This window comes from Caretta caretta, chromosome 20, assembly GCF_965140235.1.
Source record: "Caretta caretta isolate rCarCar2 chromosome 20, rCarCar1.hap1, whole genome shotgun sequence".
In the NCBI taxonomy this organism is placed as follows: domain Eukaryota; kingdom Metazoa; phylum Chordata; order Testudines; family Cheloniidae; genus Caretta; species Caretta caretta.
Window position 1 is genome coordinate 3102404 of NC_134225.1, and position 18511 is coordinate 3120914.

General features: G+C 56.6%; 1 protein-coding gene across 5 annotated transcripts in view; it reads right to left on the reverse strand.

Moving 5' to 3' along the window:
• Positions 1 to 13296, reverse strand: part of STAT6 (signal transducer and activator of transcription 6) — a 22690-nt gene extending 9394 nt beyond the window's left edge. For 2 of the 5 annotated variants that reach the window (XM_048831727.2, XM_048831726.2), the window contains exons 1-6: positions 12781 to 13296; positions 4805 to 4943; positions 4369 to 4507; positions 2752 to 2835; positions 2009 to 2147; positions 322 to 383 (exon numbers count right to left, since the gene is read on the reverse strand). In XM_048831727.2, coding sequence (XP_048687684.1) covers positions 322 to 383; positions 2009 to 2147; positions 2752 to 2835; positions 4369 to 4507; positions 4805 to 4920 — 540 coding nt within the window. In that variant the 5' untranslated portion in view covers positions 4921 to 4943; positions 12781 to 13296. Of the gene's footprint in view, positions 1 to 321; positions 384 to 2008; positions 2148 to 2751; positions 2836 to 4368; positions 4508 to 4804; positions 4944 to 6845; positions 6955 to 12651; positions 12671 to 12780 lie in introns of those variants that run through there. The other 3 variants (XM_048831724.2, XM_048831723.2, XM_075121840.1) reach the window with 3 other exon arrangements.
• Positions 13297 to 18511: the final 5215 nt, after the last annotated feature.

Below are 18511 nucleotides of genomic sequence, written 5' to 3' on the forward strand. Positions count from 1 at the left end.
CAGCCCCGCATCCACTCACACACCAGCTGACTGTGTAATGCAGCTTCCAGCCTCCTTTGCATCACCACAGCAGGAGACCAGCTGCTCTTTGCTGACAGCTTCCCAAGGCTGCAACTGATCACATGTAACCTCCCCCCGCCTCCCCCCACGCCCCTCGACCCTAACACCTTGCGCCTCCCTTGGGAAATCCAGTTGCTTTACATCCTCCATCCCTACAAGCGACCGGATCTGCGCTCACCGGTCGGTCCAGCTACCCCAGCTTCAGCCCCCCCACCCCATTTTCAGCCTTGTCACTCCCCAACCCCAGCCTCCATTACTCACGTTCCCCTGGAGTTTCCCGTCTGTCTTCATCTGGGATTCCTGCAGATTCGTCTGCCGGCAGGCTGCGGGAGGAGGAGTGGTAAAGCCCTGGTTAATATCCGAGCCCAGAAAACAAACTGCCAGGGGGCTGCTTCCGGATTCCCCCCCCGCCCCGGCGCAGCGGGGCTTCTGGGTGCCCAATCCAGAGGGAGAGGAGTCGGTCGCAGCTCTAGCTGGAGCAGATCATGCTGTCCGCTCAGGACAGTTCCTGGGTTCAGTCCCCAGCCCAGGCCCATGATCCCCAGCGTCATGCAATTTCTAGCAGGAGAAGGAGCTGGGGCGTGAACCCTGGAAACGGGAGACGAGCGAGATGCCAAGAAGATACTGAGCAACCGGAGGGGAGAGATGGCTGGCGAGAGGGCAGCGGGTGCTGATGTGGGGGTGGATAAACGATCCCGCAGCCACGTTCCCCGCACGGGGCCGTGATTTTCAGTGCCCTGCGTGTCAGGACCGCACCGCGAGGGCTCAGCCCTGCTGAGGGTCCAGGCCACAGTCGAGGCCCCGCGATCGGTGTCTTTGGGCAAAGTGACAGGAGAGAAGCCGGCTCCCAGCTCTGAGGGGGGAGGAGGGGACGTGTCCGGGGGCAGGCCATGGGGCGGAGCGGGATTGAAGGGAGACAGAGAGAAAATGGAGCTGAAGGGCCCCATGCCCAGGCTGGGAGGGAGCCCCTGTCCCCATAGCGTGGAGGCCGAGCTGGGCCGGGGGCACATTTCGAACCAGGCAGGGCAAGCGGTGGAGGGAACAAACCCAGCCCAGGCCCAGATGGGTCTAGTGGGGCCTGTCCAGCCATTGCCATGGCGATTGCATAATTAGCCTGGTCACTGGGGTTTGTGTCAGGGAACCGGGGTCAAGGTCAGAGCTGGGGAGACACGCCCCGGTGCACCGCCCCCGACTCCACCCCATCTGCACACCTCCAGCCCGCCCACCCTCTGTCGTCCAATCCCCTTCCAGCCCCTCCCAACTCCGCCCCCTTCACACCTCCAGCCCCGCCCACCCTGTCGTCCAATCCCCTTCCAGCCCCTCCCAACTCCGCCCCCCTCTTCACACCTCCAGCCCTGCCCACCCTGTCATCAATCCCCTTCCAGCCCCTCCCAACTCCGCCCCCCTTCACACCTCCAGCCCCGCCCACCCTGTCGTCCAATCCCCTTCCAGCCCCTCCCAACTCCACCCCCCTCTTCACACCTCCAGCCCCACCCACTCTGTCGTCAATCCCCTTCCAGCCCCTCCCAACTCCGCCCCCTTCACACCTCCAGCCCCGCCCACCCTGTCGTCCAATCCCCTTCCAGCCCCTCCCAACTCCACCCCCTTCTTCACACCTCCAGCCCGCCCACCCTCTGTCGTCCAATCCCCTTCCAGCCCCTCCCAACTCCGCCCCCCCTTTACACCTCCAGCCCCGCCCACCCTGCGTCCAATCCCCTTCCAGCCCCTCCCAACTCCGCCCCCCTCTTCACACCTCCAGCCCCGCCCACCCTGTCGTCCAATCCCCTTCCAGCCCCTCCCAACTCCGTCCCCTCTTCACACCTCCAGCCCCACCCACCCTCTGTCGTCCAATCCCCTTCCAGCCCCTCCTAACTCCACCCCCCTCTTCACACCTCCAGCCCCTTCTAACTCCTCCCCATCACTCCTCCAGCCCCTCACCCTCTCTCACCTCTGGTCCCGTCTCCCTTCTGCTTCCACCGTTCCTGGAGCACCTGGATCTCCCCGACTCGGTGCTGGAGCCTCTGCAGGTCCAGCCCAAACTTCAGTTCCTCCTGCCTGCGGTGGAAGCTGAGCGGCAGGTGGCGATCCTAGGGGAACGGCAAAGGGGGTGGGGGTAAAACATGAGCCGAATGTCCCCCCCACGAGCCCCCCTGTGGTGGGACAACCTCCCCATCCCTGCAGGGAACCGGGTCCTCCACCGGGCTCCTGCGGCTTTTTAAGTTCTGATGCTTTGGCGTCAGGCGCTTCTCTGGGACAGCAGCGCCTGGCAGGAGGACACGGAGGAGCTGGAGGGGCTCATTTACCCAGAGGTGAGCGATCATCCCGCAAACCACATGGCCCAAACCGCTGCTGGCTGTCCCATGGCTGCAAGACCCACGTGGGACCAGCAAGGAGACCACAAGGCCCTATGTAATTCAAGCAGCATCTACCTAGCCGTGCCCCCGCAGTCCCCTGGGAAATCACCTTGCACAGACCCCTACACTGGCCAACTGATAGGCCAACAGGGCTGACCGGCACTGATGTGACCTCCATCTAGGGCCCAAATCCTCCCCAGCCAACATACAGGCCGACAGACACCACCAGCCGCCCAGCTATGGAGGGGCCGGGAAAAGCTACAGTACAGGCTGGGATGGAGGACAAGGTGCAGTCGTTTATCACGGGTTTGTGCCCGCACAGGTGTGAGTCACTTGCCCGTTTGAGCAAGGCTGCTCTCTCGCCCTCCAGAATTCCTTTCACGACTGCCACCAGCCTCAGCGGGTCTCTCCGATACGTATTCTGGAATGGGAGGGCAGGGGGACATGGTTAGCATTAATAGAGGGAGAATTCCCACTCTCCCCCTGACTCCGGCACCCTGCATCCTCAGTCACACTTGTGCGAATTGGTGCAAAACAGCACCTGTTCGTGGGCACGGCAGCTAGGTGCCCACAGGTCTTTGTCTCCCCCAGTAGTTCATCCACAGAGAGGCTCATAAGGCCACGATAGACACCCATGCTTCAAACAGCAGAGGCTCAGGGTTTGACCTCTGTAGGTTCAAATTTGGCTGTAGGCCCACGTGGGTTGGTTACAGGGTTGGGTGAGAAATGGTTTTCCCATCCCCCAGGAGTTTGAGGTTTCAGAATTTTTCCTCCACCCCAAAACAGGACAAAAATTCAAAATCTTGAACATCTTTGCAAACCAATAATCCAGAAAAAAAAAAAAAACAACAACAACCCTGGAGTGGCTCAGTCGAAAAGTTTCATTTCAACAGCTTGAAAATGTTTTGTTTTGATTTTGTTCGTATAAAATAACTAAAATGGCAAAAGCAAAAAACTTGTTTTGAATCGTGGGGAAAATTTTTTTAAAAAACTGTCTTTTTGGCAGTTTTTTGAAAGCAGGAGCTTTGGTGAAACAATCCCCTTTCTCGTGGGCAGTTTCCGTTCTAAGGAATTGACGTTTTCTGACCAAAAAGCATTTCAGTTAAAAATTCCTGATGTGCTCCGGCTGGTTTTTTGACCAGCTCTGAATATTCCAAAGCAGCTAAAAATCAAAACAGAAGAGTCTGTCGTAAAAGTTCCAAGATTGGCCACACAGCAGCTGTGATTTTAAGCTACTCTAGACTCTGCTATTAGCACTGAAGTACTCCAGGCATGTAACGTAGATAGGGCTAATATTTCAAAATATATCTTCAGAAAAGCCCCGATCCTTTAAGGAAAGCCCTGTGTCCATGCACTGCTCATGGCCCAGTCAGGGCTTAAATTTTTTCCAGGGAAAAGGATAGTTTGATCCAAGATTTAATCGCCTCTTTGTATTTAATAGAACTTAATGATTTTTTTGGTGGGAAAATTTCAAAGATTCTTTTTTTGTTGTTTTTTTAATTTCCTAGCAGGAAAAAAAAAGTAATTTGATCGACGAAAAACCAAAAACCTTTCAAGTTTTCAGTAAAAAAACCCCAAAACACACGCTGGATTTTGAGAGCCAACCCCTCCCCCCCCGCAACATTTTAAATAAAAACAAAACAAAAAATCCCACAAATTTTTATCAAAAAATTGGACGTCATTAAAAAAAAAAACCCAAAACCAAGAGTGTCACCCAAAATGCAAATTTTCTGAAAAAAATATTTGCTTTGCCCCAAAAACGTCATTGGGGGGTGGGGGGGTTGTAATATTGGCTGTAATACTTGATGCTGCAGTGGGAGGCGCTGTTGAGTGTGAATGTTAACCAGTGTCTGGGACCAAAGCCATGGGGGGAGGGGGTTGGCTGGGGGGTTATAAGCCGAAATAAATAACCCTAACCCTAACCCCCCACTCACACACAGCCTCCGGGCCATACCTCCAGGTTACTGACGAGCTGGAGGACCTGACGCTGCTGCTCGTTGCCGCCGGCAAGGCCACGGACCTTTTCCACCATGGCGGAGAGCAGCACGCCGGCCGCGCTGATGCAGAAGGAGTCGGTGCCGGTGATGAACTCCCTGGCAGCGGAGGAAAGGGCAAGAGAGAAAGGGAGGGAGAGATGAACGAGTGCAGACGTCCCGGCCTCCCCTGGCCAGCCCAACTGGGAGAACCGAACCTCGACTGGGCTGTCTCACGACTTCGGGGGCCCAGCTTGGGATTTTCTGAGCGGGAGACGCTGCTCCACTCCTCCAGGAGGAAGGAACCACTTGGATTCCTCCTGCCCTGAGCTTGTGCAGACAAGACGGGAGGCCCAAGAGAGGCTGGGCAGTGGGGCGTTTGTCGTAGGGAGCGAGGGATGGGCGTTCCCCACTCACCACGGCTGGTTTTCCAGCCAGTCCGCCAGCAGACTCCGCAGGTCACGTGGGAACTCCCCGAAGAGGCCACTGAAGTGCTCTGGAGGCATGTGGGAGACGAGGCTCCACAGGGACATCTTGGAGCTGGCCGCCTATGGGGCTAAAAATAGATAGGAGAAGGCGGCGTGAGCCGGGCCTCCAACTATTCATGGTTAACCCCTCAAGCCTTCCCTGCAAACGACCCGAGTCCCTGGTGTCTCCCTCAGGGACCTCTGGAAAGAGCAGCATGGCCAAGTGGAGAGAGAGTATCCTGAACTAGGCCTCAGGAAACCCGGGCTCTATTTCTGGCTCTGCTGCTGGCCTCCGGAGTGGCCTTGGGCAAGTCACTTCCCCTCTCCGTGCCTCAGTTTCCCCCCATCTGTGAATTGGGGGACAATGCAACTGACCTCCTTTGCAAAGTGCTTCAAAGAGAAGAGCTCAGCATTGTTATTATGTGCCGGGGCCAGTGACAAATTATAGAGAAAGAAAGAACGGGTGACCCGGTCGTTATACTGCTAGACCCCAGTTCAATTCCCTGCTCCGCCCCTGCATGACCTCATGTGCCTCGGTTTCCCCATCTCTACAATAGGGAGAATAGCACTGCCTCACTGGGGAAGGTTGTGGGGATAAATACCTCAAAGTTTGGAGCTCAGATACTACAGTAATGGCGGGGGGCAGAGAAGTACCTAAGACAGGTTGTTGATTTTAAAGTCTAGGTCAGAGGGAGTTGGGGCATGTGGGGCTGGCAGCACATCTGTCCCATCTAGCCCTGCTTAGCTGTCCCTGGGATCACCCTATCAGCTCAAGGGCCAGAAAATCATTTCCAAAGCCTGTTATCCCTGTCCACCCCCATCCCTTGCACCAGTTCTCCCTTATCTCCCCCAGCGTGGGAGCATCCAGCCCCTGGGGAGTGCCCCCCTCCCCGCGCCGCACACCATCCCAGCAACACTTAACAAGCTGGTGGGATTCATTGACACGAGATTTCTTGGAACTCAAGAACTCATGACCCTTTATAGAACAGGAGCTGTAATGAGAAGAGTTGTGGCCGGGCTATAAATCCTCATGCTCCAGGACAAATGCCGCCCTCTAACTTCTGGAGGTCAGGAAGAAACTTCCCCCAGAGACAGTTTATTCTATATCTGCTTCCTGCAGAGGTTTCTTCACCTCCCCTGAAGCCTCAGGTCCTGGCTTCTGGTGGAGACAGACAGATCAAGGATCCACTACAGTCTTGCATCCTTGTGTCCTCTTATTCCTTCCAGGGTCCAGGAACAGGGCAAGTTCTGCTGTCGGTTCCCAGCAGGGAAATCCCGCCGGGGCCCTGCAACAGGACTCCCCGTTTGCAATGAAAACCAGACACACTTCAGGCCAGATCCTCAGTTAGTGTCGATCAGCTTCACCACCGCTCGGTTTCCATAGAGCTGCTCTGGTTTGCACCAGCTCCTGATCTGGCTGTTATTTCTTCCCCTCAAGACAGATCTTTTGCACGTCGCTGCTCGGAGGGGAGGCAGCGAGCGGAAACCCTGGCAGGATTTTGCTCCTTCTGGGATCCAAGCCAAGGAGCGGCTTTTGGCTTGGGCTGCATGCGAGAGTGAGCAGCCAGGGGCCCCCAGAGACGGCAACCAAGGGCCCGGACTAGTGACTGTTACCAAACAATAACAGAAGCAAAGTACGAGAAGAGGTGGAGTTTGCAAAGGCCTTGAGGAGGCCGCGGGCAAGGCCAGGAAACCAGACCAGGATTACAACATAAGCAGCATCTCGGAGGAAACAAACAAAACCAGCCAGGCTTGCCTGCTTTGGGGAAGTGGCTTTGTGTGTCTGACAGGGGACGCTGGCAAAAACCCAGGGCCTTTTTCTCCCTTCTGCTGGCATTGTCTCCTACGCTCCTGCCGAGCAGATGGAAAAGGCTTCTGATCTGCTAGCATTTGCCACCCACTTTGCACGCCTTCGGCCGGGGGCGGAGGGGTGGGGAGAATCCACGTGTGGAGAAGCCACTTAAGGAAGAAGCAAAGCCCTTAAATCTCACCTGTCTCCTCCGGGGCTCGCTGAAATCAGCAGGGCTCAGCCCTCACCCACTCCCCTCAGCGTAAAGCTGGCAATGCCGCTGTCCCAGCGCGAGCTGGGCCCGGGGATTCCTGAAACAGGTTAATTTTTGACCAAGGGATACTGGCTCGAATGCAACATAGTCTGATCATTTCAATCTCCCAATGCTGATAAGGCTCAGCCTACAGGAACAGAGCCAGTGCATGCTGGTAAATACCCGCAGGTTCGCCCCAGCGATCTCCTCCCACTTTGCAGAGCTCGGTTCAACACGGACGCTGCGCCATGGGCCTGGCAGTGGAGGGTAGCTCCGGCCATGGGCCCCCCCATCTACCTCCTATCACGTGGGCCCTGGGGGGGCAGAGAATAAGCTGTAGCCCAATCTGTGCCAGCCAAGCCAGCTCTGCCCTGTGCACTGGGGGTGAATGGGAGCCCAAGAGCAGGGCATGGCACAGAGCCCTTATGTCAGTGCCATACTAAGGAAACTTCCAGCACTGGCGGATTCTCAGATGGCCCTGCCTGTCTGGAGTGGCGCTGAGGAGCTTCTGAGTGAGAATCAGAGTGTGTAGTGCCCAGATACCATAGGGATGCTCAGGATGTAAGAACCTAAATAGAACAAAAAGGGGAAAAAAGATGGGTATCTTGCTCCCCGGCCCCCCGAGAAAGAGCCAGTCCCCCTCCATTTAAAGCTTACATGTGCATGCATAGGGCCGGGTTACATCATAGTCTAGACCCCAGAGTCCCAGGAGGGATCAGAACTTCAGCATTCTGTTTCTGACCCTCATGTGGGCGAAGAAAAGCTAGAGAACAGGACCCAAGTGGAACCCATCCCTACCTGAGTTTGCAGAGAGCCAGAAACAATAGCTCCACCATGCTTAGCTTGACTCTAAAAGCCACGGCCACACCAATGAAAGGTGGGGTTATGGTGCAGGGGCAGGACCACAGTGTCCCCTCCAAGTGTGTTGTACCTAGGACCCAGAGAGCCTCAATTCAGCGGCGTGTGAATTCTGTCTCCCGCCGACTGTCCCTGTTGAGAAGTTATTACTCCACACCTCATGTGGTAACCACCATTCTCCACTGCAATCTCTGTTCCTGTACAAAACGGCCAGCATTCAGTGTCAACTTCCCCAAACCCTCTAAGGAGAGCTCCCAGGAGAACAACTCCCTGGAGTTTGTGTATCTCAGGGATGCTCAAGAACGTTTGCAGATCAAACACAGCTGGGCGGGTGTTAACCTGCTCCCCTGGGCAGGAGGGGATGCATCACAAGCCAAATCAAACATGCAGTTACCAGTGGGAGGGACATTGGACCCTTGCGTGCCCATCACCGTGGTCTCTCATTCAACCCGGAATGAAATCACACATCCCGCCTGGCACTGTCCCAACCCCGTGAGGCTGCCACTCAGTGCTTTAAGCCACCTGTCCCCTGCCGCGCTGGCGAGCCTGAACAATACTGCCCTCTAGTGTCCGGGACCACTTAGCAGATAAGAGACCTACTACTATTCTGCAGGCAGGGGGAGCACTCCTTTAGCTCAGGCTGGGGATCTGTGGTTCCAATCCTGCACCAGCCGAAATTTGGCCAGCCGCACCCGTCTCCCTGCAGAGCGCTGGGATTAGCTCCTGTTGATTTTGGAGATCAGCCATCCATGAAGCAGTTTGCATCTGCACTGGCTGGCATGCGACACCTTCCTGCTGGTTCCCTGGCTCCTGCTCCCTGCACCCACCGGGGCCGTTCGCCCGCAGTGCTGGGGGCGTGCGGCCGCTCAGAGGCTGCTGCTCCAGACCTGCCGCTCATTATGTTCCCTTCAGACCGTCGCTGACTCAACCGGTCGTTACACGTTTCCATGGACCAGCGACCTGCGCAGCTGGCGACAATTGCCTCATGTTTTGGGGGCGCATCAGAGGAACAGCCAGGGCAGGAATCTCCCCCGCGGGTTCCTCCATGGGGGCAATCAGTTTCGCTTCCCTTTCTGGTGACTGGCAGCTGCTGAAGAGGCCATTTTAATCTCCCCCACAGCGGGGGGGGCACTCCCTGACCCCCCAGGGAAAGGTGGAGGGGGGGCACAGCCCATTTGGGAAGAATAGAGGCCTCCGTGGGCTTTCTACTTAGTCATAGCGCATTGGGAAGCCGAGGCTGCGTCCCAGCCCTGGAGACGGCAATTACTCATGAGATGCTCTGTCATTTCCTGACAACACGAGGCACAACCCCCCCCTGCACCCCCCCCCAGTTCCATGGACCCCCTTCACCCGCCCCCGACAATCAGTCTTTGGGCAGGAAGGCACCTGTGCTGCAGGGACAGGGGGCACCCCAGCTGGGCCCTTCCCCTCCCACAACGCTCCCTGGAACAACACATGACTCCGAGTCCCCCGCACGCCCACAGTTCCTGGCACAGCGAGGCAGCTCGCCGCTCAGGATCGGGGGCGGTGGGGAGAGCCAGGGGCCAGCTCCGTGCACAGCCCCCCCCCCCCCGACACCCCGTTTGGCTCCCGGAACAGGACGCACCCAGCATGCAGAGCTTTCTTGTTTTTTTTCTTGGAGGGGAGAAGCCAGCAGAGATTTCAGGGGAGCCGCTCGCGGAGGAAGGAATTCCCAGTGGGTAAAGCCCAGGAGACCTGAGATCTAGTCCTGGCTCCACTCACTCCCATCACTCCTCTTCTCCGAGCCTCAGTTTCCCTCTCTTTGCTGTGGGGAGAGGGATGATTCAGCCCCCTGAGGCTCAGATTTCAGGGTGATAAGAGCCGTGAGAAAGCTGCCAAGCCAACATCTCTCTCACAGGCTGGCAGATCCGCACCCTTGCACGGTGTGAAGCAGACGGGAAGCCACAGATTGCAGCAAAAGAGCCACAGACACCAGTTCATATGGCAGTGAAAGCCCTGCTGATTCAGAGAGAGAGAGAGAGAGACCGGGGCTTCCCCAGGTGACCCCACTCGGGCCTGACGCTCGGCAAAGCGTCCAGTGCTTGCCTTTAGCCCGCAAGAGGATCAGGGCAGTTTCTAATAGTAGAATCACTGGTGACTTTCAGAGAGATCGGTACTCTCAGCACCAGACAGCATGCTGGCTGTGGTTTTGAACATGCCCCGGCACGCCTGCGGAACTGACTGCCACATGATTTTGTCACACCTGGCAGAATTTCTAACATGACCCTCCTTAGATGAATAATGGGAACATCCCCAGCACACATCCGACCGTCTAGATAAGAGCTATGATCTCCCCGCCCAGGGGTAAGGAAGGAGCAGCCCCAAGGGGCAGGGGCTGGAGAGGATTGATCAGGGGAGGCAGTGAGCCAGAAGACTGGCACGGTACCAGGGGAGCTGAAGCCTAGGGTACAGGGTGGAGCTGGGATACCCGAGAGGATAACAGAAGCCCCCCCCCAGATCCTCCTCCTTGAATTTTACAACCCACGTGCATTTCGCTAGGAGCCACGGCTGCCTGTGCTTGTGTGGGGAACGCATGACAACAGGGGGTGTTTTGTGGTACTGCCAGGGAAGCTGGTCCCCATTTTGCCCCCTCCCCGCCCGGGAGGATGCCACAGCCTGTCCCTGCCGTGTGTGCTCCCACCCTCGTGTGGGAGATTTCATGACTCGCAGGTGGAAGAGCCATGAGGAAATTCACATTGCCAGGCTCTTCCCCCATCAGCCGTTCCCCTTCGTCACCTGGGGTACGGCTGCTTGACCCCTGAAACGCCACAGCTAGTGGGATTCCCGCGGCAGCCGCTGCCCACTGTGTGCCAGGAAAAGCAGGGTTTCCCTCCCATGCCGCCCAGCCGCCGTAAAAGGGCTCAAGAGGGGTGGAGCTCTGTGCAGGGATGTCAGCAGCCTCTCACCGCCCGCTCCCCTGCTCCGGCGCTCCCAGGCCAGGCCTGGTGTGACCCACGACTTACCCACCCCTGCCAGATCCTGCTCCAGCTGATCGGACCTGGAGCCTTGGATGGCGACGCAACCGAGCATCGCCCCCACTTGGCTCCCTCTTTGCCCGACCAAGACCATCCCATTTGCCTTTCCCCAGACGCCCTGCCCAGCCGCATCCACACCGCCAGGTTCAGAGCCAGTCGCCCAGAGAATTTCAACCTAGCCTCCTTCAGCTTCGCCTTGCCCAGCCCGAAGCTCCCCCAGGCTTGTGAGGGAGCAGGAAGGATGGGGCACTGCCCCGCCGCGCAGGGAGGGCATGCAAGGCTAGATTAAAGACCAGGAGGCAGAGAAACTGTAACGGGGCCATGGAAAAGTGCCATACAGTTCACTGGCCCCACCCACTCCTGCAGGGCACCTGCCAATGGGGGGGGAAGACTGTATCTTTCAGGAAGGGACACTTAGGCCCACAGAGAGGGATGGAGAAGAAGAGGGGTGAATACACAGAGGAGCCTAGAGCAGAGATGAACTCAACTTTGGCCAGACTTTACGGGATCCAAAGCCTTTTTTCCCCCTCCCTGCTTTCTACCCCTCCCCGGCCATCCTCTTTTTTTTAAGCCACAAGAAACAACTGGAGGGTGGCAGCACCCATCGCCAATTTCCTGTTCGCTTCCTCCTGAGTTAGAGAGGCCCGGTTTCCCCCTACAGACGCCACGCTGGTTTGGGCCCAGGCTTGTCCCCATGCCACAGCGGTTCTGCCCCCAGCGTCCTGCGACTCCTCTCGAAAGCTGCAGGCAGCATGGGAGAACCCAGTGCTGTTTTTTCCTGGTTAGGGGGCTCAGACCTACAAAGCACCAGGCACAGAGAGCTTGGGGGGCAGATGGGGGGGGACAACATCTAGCCCCCTCCCAGAGGAGTGGGCCTACGTCGCAGATCTTCATCGCACCACACCCTCGTCAGCCAAAGAGCAGCAGGAGCTGGGGACAGGACCATTCCTCCCAGCAGACCCTGCTCCCCTGATGCTCACACTGCTCCCATCTCCAAGCTTTCCCTGAGTGGTAAAAAGGGAGCTCTTTTATAGCCCTGCTCCCTTTCCCAGCATGCACTGTTGGCCAGCCTACAACATCCATGGTGCCCCTGGACTCCAAGTCCCAGAATCCCTTGTTTCCAGGGTCGGAGCTGGAGGATGACTTCCCTTAAAGGGCTAAACACACACCACCCCGCCCCCTCCTGTGAGGGAAGCTCTTAGGACTTCACCACAGCTGCGGGTGAAGCCCAGCAGGGACGTTACCCAGCTGCACCTACGTGATCACAAGAAACACCCAAGGGGCTGAGAGCTCCAGGGAGACGCTTCCAGCTGGGACATGCTAAGCGTGGCTCCTGGGTGGTTCAGCCTCTTCCCCACCCCCACCCCAGAGCTGGGGATAGGACCCAGGAGTCCTGGCTCCCAGCCTCATCCCACCCCACCGCACCCTGTCTTAGCCCACTAGACCCCAGCCCAGAGTGGGGATTAGAACCCAGGAGTCCTGTTTCCCAGCCCCGCCACTCTAACCCAGTAGCCTCCCCTAGCAGGGGATAGAACCCAGGCATCCTGGCTCCCAGCCCCCTGTTCCAACCACTAGACCCCACTCTCTCTAACCTCAGGAGCATTGCCCCAGCCCAACCTCATCGCCTGCTGGACTGGGTAACATCTGTAAATAAAACAGCAACTCCAGGGGTTGGGTGACCCCTCCCTCACTGTCTGTCCTTCCACGGGGCCCCGGCTTGGCACGGAGCCCGGGGGAAGCAGCGAGCTTCCTCAGCAGCCTGCAGATTTTAAACCCAGCCTTTGCTCCCGGCAGAGCAGCGGCCTGACCAGGCAGCCAGAGGGCGTGACCCTCGTTCCCCGTGCAGGCCTCGAGCCTGCTCCTCGGACGCATGGTCCCGGCGATCGGACCCCCGTCCTCACCCTCATGCTCGCCCCTGGCTGGAGAGGCCAGCGGGTCCCGGCCTGTCGAGCTCCCGAGCTCCCATCCCTGGGCCCCGGCCCCGTTCCGGGAGGTGTGGGGGGGTGGCGTTCGTCCAGCCTCCCCGTTACCTTGTGCCGAGCCTCGACCGTCGCTTCCAGGGGGACGCGTCTGTTTAATCCATCCTGCCCCGGAGGGGGCGGGAGCTGGCGGGTCGGGGCGTCGGGGCCAGGGCTTCTCCGCCCCCCCGGCCCGCTCCCCGGTTTGGGTTTGCAGTTGTGTTTCCGGCTTCGCAGGGTTTGTCGGAGAGCCAGGTGGCGATTGACGTGGGGAGAGGCTCCCGCAGGCTGACATCAGAGGCTCCAGACTGTAACTGAAAGTAACGAAAGGCAGGAAGGGGGAGGAGGCCTGCGAAGTAGGGGGGGCGGGTCATACTCTGCCCCGCTTGCAGCTCCTGGGTTCGGCCGGAGTCCTGCCCACAGCGCACCCGTGCCCCTCCGGGCCTCCCCCCGCACACACTGCCCCACTGGGCCCCCTCGGCAGGTCAAGGACAAGCCAGAACGGCTGGAGACAGGCCTGGCGTGAGCCGGACGGTGACCTCGGCCTTCCAGCCCTGCCCGTGCCCCTCACTCCCCACCCGCAGCCCCTGTCAGCCCAGGCCTGGGCTCCCCCCACCCAGCCCTGCCCGTGCCCCTCACTCCCCACCCGCAGCCCCTGCCAGCCCAGGCCTGGGCTCCCCCCACCCAGCCCTGCCCGTGCCCCTCACTCCCCACCCGCAGCCCCTGCCAGCCCAGGCCTGGGCTCCCCCCACCCAGCCCTGCCCGTGCCCCTCACTCCCCACCCGCAGCCCCTGCCAGCCCAGGCCTGGGCTCCCCCCACCCAGCCCTGCCCGTGCCCCTCACTCCCCGCCCGCAGCCCCTGCTACCGCAGCCCTGCGCGGGACCCCCCCAGCCCTGCCGGTGACCCTCACTCCCGACCTGCAGCCCTGGCCTCCTGCCTCACACCACAGCTCTGGTGATGCCCTGCAATGTCCCTCCCGCCCTGCTTTCCAGACACACACACTCCAGCTCAGGCAAGGGAGCACCCTGTGGAAAGTTTAGTTCATTTTCTAGCAACAGCCAAGGAGGTGGCAGGGTGCCAAGAGGCGCAGCCCGCAGGAATGTTGGCTTGCAGCTGCAATTTGATCTGATCTCTTGGCTCGGGTCCAATCCAGCAGCCAGGGGCGGCACCCTCTGCCGGCGGGGGCAGAGGGAGAGGGAGGGACACTCACCCACCTCTCCCTGTGCTTCTTTGGGAAATCAAACCACTGCATCAAACCAATCTGCCCCCTCCCCAACCGCCTGCCCGGTCCTGTCCCCCAGCAGCACTTGGCTCACACAACCACCAGGTCTTGCTCCCACTGGATAGGCCAAGAGCCCCAGGAATGTGCCCTGATGGCTGGAATGATCACTCAGCTGAACCCCACGGTTCACCCCCAGGTCTGCCCGTGGCCAGGCAGCCCGGATCCGTCCGGGCGGGCGGTTAGGGGGTTAACCCGTCGGGCCATCGGCGCGCCGGCATTGGCATCCTGGCCTGTGTTTGCTGATGCGCAATGCCCAGGCTGGTTGGATGCCAGCCAGTGCTCGCACTGCAGATGGGAAACCGACCAACTGACTGGACTGGAACGAGGGGGGAGCACTCGGGGGGGGGGGGCTGGCTCCAGGGAGGTTGGAGCTGCAGCATTGAGGCTTAAATGACCAGAGAGCCCCCTCCCACTCCTGGGTATGCCTTGTGACATGTCACACGCATGTGCACAAAGACCCACAGACCCACACGGGTACATGCACACACGAACATGCACACACGAACATGCACACAGATACATACATGCCCCCATGCCCCCAAATAGCCACCCATGTCCATACACACAGACACACGTATGCACCCAAGCACACGTATAGCCATACATGTACATACACATATATGAATACCTAAATCCACGCACACATATGGCCATACACATGTATCCACCCATGCAGACCCACTCCGCCATACATGTACGTACACACAGACACAGCCCCAGGGATGTACACACCCGCACAAACACAGACCCGAACTTACCCAACACCTCGAGGCTGGGGCGCAGCGCGCGTCCCCCCTGGCGCGCGCTAATCCCTTGTCTGCATTATACACGGCACCAGCCTCACCTCAATCCTTTGTAAAATGGGTCTGAGTTCAATCAGGGCCAGCTCCCATGCGGACAAAATCAGCTCAAACCTGGTCTGTCCTGGGAGAGCCCGTGGTGGGCCAGCCTTGTTATTATCAGATGCAGCTGAGAAGCAAAGGCTGGGTCTTCTGTCAAGGACTGCGAGGGGTCAGGGGGAAGGGGGCGGCAGGCAGGAGGATAGTTCCTGTGACTAGCCCAGGCATGGAGTTAGGATTAGGGTTAGGGTTTCAGAGCAGCAGCCGTGTTAGTCTGTATTCACAAAAAGAAAAGGAGTACTTGTGGCACCTTAAAGACTAACCAATTTATTTGAGCATAAGCTTTCGTGAGCTACAGCTCACTTCATCAGATGCATTCAGTGGAAAATACAGTGAGGAGATTTATATACACAGAGAACATGAAAAAATGGGTGTTACCATACACACTGTAAGGAGAGTGATCACTTAAGATGAGCTATTACCAGCAGGAGAGCGGGGGGCTGGGGGGGGTAAGAAAACATTTTGTAGTGATAATCAAAGTGGGCCATTTCCAGCAGTTAACAAGAACCTCTGAGGAACAGTGGGGGGGGGGGGAAATAAACATGGGGAAATAGTTTTACTTTGTGTAATGACTCATCCACTCCCAGTCTCTATTCAAGCCTAAATTAATTGTATCCAGTTTGCAAATTAATTCCAATTCAGCAGTCTCTCGTTGGAGTCTGTTTTTGTTGTAATATTGCGACTTTTAGGTCTGTAATCGGGTGACCAGAGAGATTGAAGTGTTCTCTGACTGGTTTATGAAGTTATAATTCTTGACATCTGATTTGTGTCCATTTATTCTTTTACGTAGAGACTGTCCGATTTGGCCAACGTACATGGCAGAGGGGCATTGCTGGCACATGATGGCATCTATCACATTGGTAGATGTGCAGGTGAACGAGCCTCTGATAGTGTGGCTGATGTTATTAGGCCCTATGATGGTGTCCCCTGAATAGATATGTGGACACAATTGGCAACGGGCTTTGTTGCAAGGATAGGTTCCTGCGTTAGTGGTTCTGTTGTGTGGTGTGTGGTTGCTGGTGAGTATTTGCTTCAGGTTGGGGGGCTGTCTGTAGGCAAGGACTGGCCTGTCTCCCAAGATCCATGAGAGTGATGGGTCCTCCTTCAGGATAGGTTGTAGATCCTTGATGGTGCGTTGGAGAGGTTTTAGCTGGGGGCTGAAGGTGATGGCTAGCGGCGTTCTGTTGTTTTCTCTGTTGGGCCTGTCCTGTAGTAGGTGACTTCTGGGAACTCTTCTGGCTCTGTCAATCTGTTTCTTCACTTCCGCAGGTGGGTATTGTAGTAGTAAGAACGCTTGGTAGAGATCTTGTAGGTGTTTGTCTCTGTCTGAGGGGTTGGAGCAAATGCAGTTGTATCGCAGAGCTTGGCTGTAGACAATGGATCGTGTGGTGTGGTCTGGATGAAAGCTGGAGGCATGTAGATAAGTATGGCGGTCAGTAGGTTTCCGGTATAGGGTGGTGGTGATGTGACCATCGCTTATTAGCACCGTAGTGTCCAGGAAGTGGATCTCTTGTCTGGACTGGTCCAGGCTGAGGTTGATGGTGGGATGGAAATTGTTGAAATCATGGTGGAATTCCTCAAGGGCTTCTTTTCCATGGGTCCAGATGATGAAGATGTCATCAATATAGCGGAAGTAGAGTAGGGGCATTAGGGGACGAGAGCTGAGAAAGCCTTGTTCTAAGTCAGCCATAAAAATGTTGGCATACTGTGGGGCCATGCGGGTACCCATAGCAGTGCCGCTGATTTGAAGGTATACATTGTCCCCAAATGTGAAATAGTTATGGGTGAGGACAAAGTCACAAAGTTCAGCCACCAGGTTAGCCGTGACATTATCGGGGATACTGTTCCTGACGGCTTGTAGTCCATCTTTGTGTGGAATGTTGGTGTAGAGGGCTTCTACATCCATAGTGGCCGGGATGGTGTTTTCAGGAAGATCACCGATGGATTGTAGTTTCCTCAGGAAGTCAGTGGTGTCTCGAAGATAGCTGGGAGTGCTGGTAGCGTAGGGCCTGAGGAGGGAGTCTACATAGCCAGACAATCCTGCTGTCAGGGTGCCAATGCCTGAGATGATGTGGCGTCCAGGATTTCCAGGTTAGTTCTCACCTTGCAGGAGGGCCAGGCCATCAGTTGCCAGGAAAGAGGGTGTCAGCCATTCTCTGTGTCCAGACCCCTGCACACACCTGCCCTCTAGGGCTCTGCAATGATCATACACCCTTATCCCACCACCTAGATACTTAAGAACTGCCTAGTGGAAACTGAGGCACCCCCACAATATTCAGAGGAAACATTAAGAACAGTCCCGCTTCGTCACATCTCTCCCCCCTTCGAGACCGAACTGAGCGGGGTCACATTAGCTGGTGACCTGGGGAAGTTCAAAGCCACCAATGTTCCCATGGATGCCCCAGCATCTCTCCCGTTCCTTGGTGGGAGTTACACCAGACCCTTCCAGTTTCACGCCCTCCCTTAGGTTGTTGTTGGTCAATAGCACTCGCATGCCCATGCATGTGGGAAGGTTTATGCGGCCAGTGCCCTTTTGCCACCCCAAAACCCCCGGGGGTCAAACTGGGATCGGGTCTTCTCCCAGCGCTCCAGTCTGGAGGGCTGCAATTCGGGCTCTCTTGGTTAAGAGCCCCCATCTTGACCTGGGCCACATACTGTTCACTGACAGAACTAGCACGGAGACATCCCTTTCTCAACAACCTTGTCTCCCCAACAAGCTGGCCAAACACAGCCACTTGGTTAGAGGACTGTTTAACTTTCTTAACAGCTTTCACTCCCTTGGAGACCTTCTCAAAGCTATCCACACTGGATCCTTCAACAGGAAAGTCAGTGGATCCATTCACAACAGAACATTTCTGGCTGTTAGGAACTGAAACTTTCTTGATTAAATCACTTTCACACCCTTCAGTGGCAGTAAACTACTTGCAAAGACTCCATGAGGATTCCTTTCCCTAGGGCTTTTCTATGCAACAGTTCACCCTTCACAGAAATTCTATTTCCCCTTGTTTTTTCCTCCCCCTCCTCCCCAGACGTTCTTGTTAAACCCTGGATTTGTGCTGGAAATGGCCCACCTTGATTATCATATACATGGTAAGGAGAGTGATCACTTTAGATAAGCTATTACCAACAGGAGAGTGGGTTTGTGGGGGGGGGGGGGGGGGGACCTGGATTTGTGCTGGAAATGGCCCAACTTGATTATCATACACATTGTAAGGAGAGTGATCACTTTAGATAAGCTATTACCAGCAGGAGAGTGGGGTGGGGGGAGAGAAAACCTTTTGTAGTGGTAAACACCCATTTTTTCATGGTTTGTGTGTATAAAAAGATCTTCTGTACTTTCCACAGTATGCATCCGATGAAGTGAGCTGTAGCTCACGAAAGCTTATGCTCAAATAAATTGGTTAGTCTCTAAGGTGTCACAAGTACTCCTTTTCTTTTTGAGAAATTCTGCCCTTACCCTCTTCACCTAGGGCTTGCTCTAGAGGAACACTTTCCTGAGCAACAACAGACTCTTTCTGGGTCTCACTTACATCCAGAATTACCTCTGGCCCATCTGGTGGATTCCTACACAATCCCCTTTCAGGCAAATTTACAGACTTCCTAGATAAAAGGTTAGAAGCA